At 35.3% G+C, this 3,541-nt stretch overlaps 1 protein-coding gene across 1 annotated transcript; it reads right to left on the bottom strand.

Moving 5' to 3' along the window:
- Positions 1-1,098: 1,098 nt before the first annotated feature.
- On the bottom strand, positions 1,099-2,543 carry LOC117106228. Its single transcript, XM_033247575.1, has 2 exons — positions 2,479-2,543; positions 1,099-1,822 (listed from the first exon to the last, which is right to left on the bottom strand). Exons 1-2 carry the CDS (start codon positions 2,541-2,543, stop codon positions 1,099-1,101), a joined length of 789 nt encoding a protein of 262 aa, XP_033103466.1.
- Between the last annotated feature and the right edge of the window lie 998 nt (positions 2,544-3,541).

The following is a 3,541-nucleotide window of genomic DNA, read 5'->3' as shown; positions in this document are numbered from 1 at the left end:
GGGCCGCTCCCCCCCCCGGGGACCCCCCCCCCCCACCGCTGGCGCCACCCCTGGTCCATTCTTATGAAGATAAGCCTCAGTAGCAACTACCATCTTTGTGCACAGCTAAATGTACATACGCGCACAAATGTACTTCAAATCAATTTAGCAACCGATAACTTCTGCAACAGTTTAATTACAATGCAAAACTAAAATTTAAAGACAGCGATTGACTAATAAAGAAATCGGTAAAGTGCTTATAATTCATACACTAGTGGAAATTATTATACTTAGGATAGATAAATGCATTCAAAAAATGTAAAGCATTAATCTAATCTTCCTATAATGGTTTCCAATAGTGTATGATTTAATTATACTAATTGCCTATTATAACATTTAAAAGGAAGCCGGTTTAGTTCCATAGTTATTACTCTTAACCAATAGGAGGCCACTTTTTTATTCACTTTTATACATAGCGGCAGCGGGGGACGCCCAAGCTTTCCCAATGTTCTGCTGATATTGGTGGCGTAAGGGTTGCAATATTTTGTATGTGTTACGGTATTTCATATTTAACACAATTGTCACAACCTTATACTTCTGAGCCGTATAGAAGAATAGGTACAACCATGGAGTGAAATAGATACATTTTCAAACCAGGGTTAATGAGACAATTAACTTTAAGAAAACTTTTGATCTTAAAAATACCTATTTATTCTTGGTCAATATTCGTATTAAGTGTCCATGATCTTATTTTAAAACTAAGATAATTATATGTCCATCGTTCATCTTTGGTCACTATTGCGCCCCTTCTAAAAAATGATGGCTTATTTGTCCCCGTTTTAACATCCAAATCCCACATATCACAATAATAAATTTCAAGAGCGTTTACTACATAAATTATTAACTTAGTGATTCTGCAAGCAAAACAATATCATCGATGTATATCCAATCATTCACTTCTGTATAACCAGGGAACCAAACTGGATTCCTCCAAGGAAATTCCAAGATTGAACAAGAAAATAATTTTAAATCAGAAATGTATATTCAAAATAATAATGGTGATGCATTACATCCTTGTCCAAACTGGCAGTTGGTTAAATTACTACTTACTTACTTACTTTACTGCCGGTCCACCAGATAGTCGGATGACTTTCCCGCCTCGGCTGCTTTGCTTATGTCTAGGATTACTCTTCTCCAATCATGTCTGCTTTCTGCGATTCTTCGTATTGTTTCTACATCTTTTAAATTATTGATCATGGGCGGTAGTGCAGATGGTAATTGTTTGTGAAGGGTGATCAGGTCGTTCGATAGAGTAACTGGTAGTGTGGTTCGTGATCGTCCTCTATATTTCTTATGCTTAGAGTTTTCGAAATAGTAGTTTATTGCCTTATTAGCTGGGACTTCCCTTTGCAATCTAAGAATGTGACCGAAAAGTCTCCATCCAAATTCAAGAATGTCTAATGAGATTGGTCTCACCTTGCACCGATCATATAATTTTGTGTTTTTGATTTTATGTTGGTAACGAATTCCTATAATTTTTCTAAGATGCTTCCTATGAAATGAATCAAGTTTTCGTTCTTCCTCTTTAGTTAATCCCCATGTTGCAGAGTTGTACGTTAGGATTGGTTTAACTAGGACATTATATAACTTTAGTCTGACTTTTTCTTTAACTTTATCCTTTCTTATCCATATAGTATAAAGGGGATTAAATGATACTGACGCGAGTTGCTTACGGCGTGCGATATCTTCGCTATCTCCGAGAAGTGATCCTATTTTTTTGGTTTTTCTCCATTCTTCATTTTCATCTCTTTTTATAATAGTGTACTCGGTTTTTCTTTGTTGACTTTAAGATTAAAATTTGACATGTGTTGTTCAATGTCATCTATGTTGTTTCTTTTCTCTAAACTCACAAAATCCACGTAGTCGGCGTATGCAAGTTCTATTGGAAAGTCCACTTCTCGTTCCAATCGAAGATATTTAAGTGCGTGTTCCAGATACACTATAAATAGGATGGGGCATAGACTATCGCCTTGCGGTGTTCCAATGTTTGATTCTAGTGAGAATATCTCTGATGCACCTTTGATACATACGTTAAGTCCCGTCTGGCTAAGTAGAAATCTGACTATGCGGTGTTCATCTTCGTCTATGATTTCCTTTAGAATCTCTAAAAGTTTGTCTCTGTGGATAGTATCAAACGCGCTTGAAAATTCGATGCCTGTTATGTATTTCCATCTTGTATTTAAATGCCTTTGCTATGAACCATTTGTAAGAAAATAACACGTCACTAGTACTCCTACCTTTGCGAAATCCGCTGATATGTAGGTAGTTGTCGATTTTGTCCCTAATTCTATTCATGATAGTTATTGAGAGATATTTCCTTATTGTGTTTAACAATATAACTGGTCTTAAATTGTTAGTTGGTCCTTTTTCTTTACCTGGTTTATGTAGTACAATTAGTGTTCCATTATTTATATTTAGGTGTTTATGCTCTCTAAATACATTATGTACGCAATAACAGGGGCAAGTATGTCCGCGCCGTATTTAAGATGTTCTCCTGCTATCATGTCTTCGCCAACCGCTCTGTTATTGTTTAGTTGTTTTAAACTTTGTTTAATCTCCTCTTCTTTGATTTGAATGGTACAAGCTAATAATCACAATCCTATGATCGCTATAAGTCAATGTCCCACTGTATGATCTTGAGTTTTTAAGTAATCCCCTGTATCTGTCATTACAAGTAATATAGTCGATTTGATTATAGATAGTATATAAATGTCCGTCGCTAGTAGAAAGATTTAGTACATAGTCCAACAAAAGAAATAATTTGCATATGAAAAGAATTCTATTGTTCTCTTCCCTCCTATTCCCCTCAATTCTTTTGTTTAGGGCACTACTCATCGATATTTAGAACAATGGAAATGACCTTGTGACCTTAACTTCCGGTCGAAGACCTATTGTTTTCTTTTACCGGACTTTGAAATATGAATAAGTAATTTATGACGTAGTGGTAAAACTGGATACGATGTTTTTCAATACATGTATTATATTTTTATTATGTCTATTGACGACCCTTTATAGACGTTAATCCTATAGAAAATATGAATAATAAATTTATGACGTCATTTCGGACATGTCCGAACTTGTTTGTGTTACTACGTCACAGTCGATACGTAACTCTTTGTGATATGTGTATATAATTCATTGAGTAGAAAAAGATCAAGTTTTCTTATCTCCATTTAACATGGTTGCCGGACAAGCAAAAAAATTAAGCGATGCTTACATAGAATATATAGTAAATGATAAAATTACGTGGGACTCACCGTTACTAAGATCGAAAAAGAATATATTCCTGAATTGTCAACGTTTAGTGGTTTCTGTCCCGATCAGCTTATCACACGTTTGAAAGAAAAGTTTGCCGGAGAAGAAATTAATTGGAGCCGCATCATGATCTGTATCTTCTTTGCGCTTTAATTGCGAAGGGAAAGAGCGAGAACGAAATTTTTTAACTCAAGAAATATACGGGTGAATTCGTTATTGAAAGGTTTGGTGATTGGATCTCTGAGAA

This window comes from Anneissia japonica, unplaced genomic scaffold (genome assembly GCF_011630105.1).
Source record: "Anneissia japonica isolate Jap-2015-1 unplaced genomic scaffold, ASM1163010v1 scaffold1415_len311187_cov125, whole genome shotgun sequence".
NCBI classification, from domain to species: Eukaryota; Metazoa; Echinodermata; class Crinoidea; order Comatulida; family Comatulidae; genus Anneissia; species Anneissia japonica.
The sequence above is the reverse complement of the archived record's forward strand: the minus strand, read 5'-3'. Positions and strand labels throughout refer to the sequence as shown.

Bases quoted from the DNA above. Each gene is read 5' to 3' on its own strand.
- LOC117106228 (XM_033247575.1), bottom strand. From the start codon at position 2,543: ATGATAGCAGGAGAACATCTTAAATACGGCGCGGACATACTTGCCCCT. The intron at 1,823-2,478 runs GTATTTAGAGAG...TTAATCTTAAAG, and splicing joins CCTGTTATTGCGTACATAAT to TCAACAAAGAAAAACCGAGT.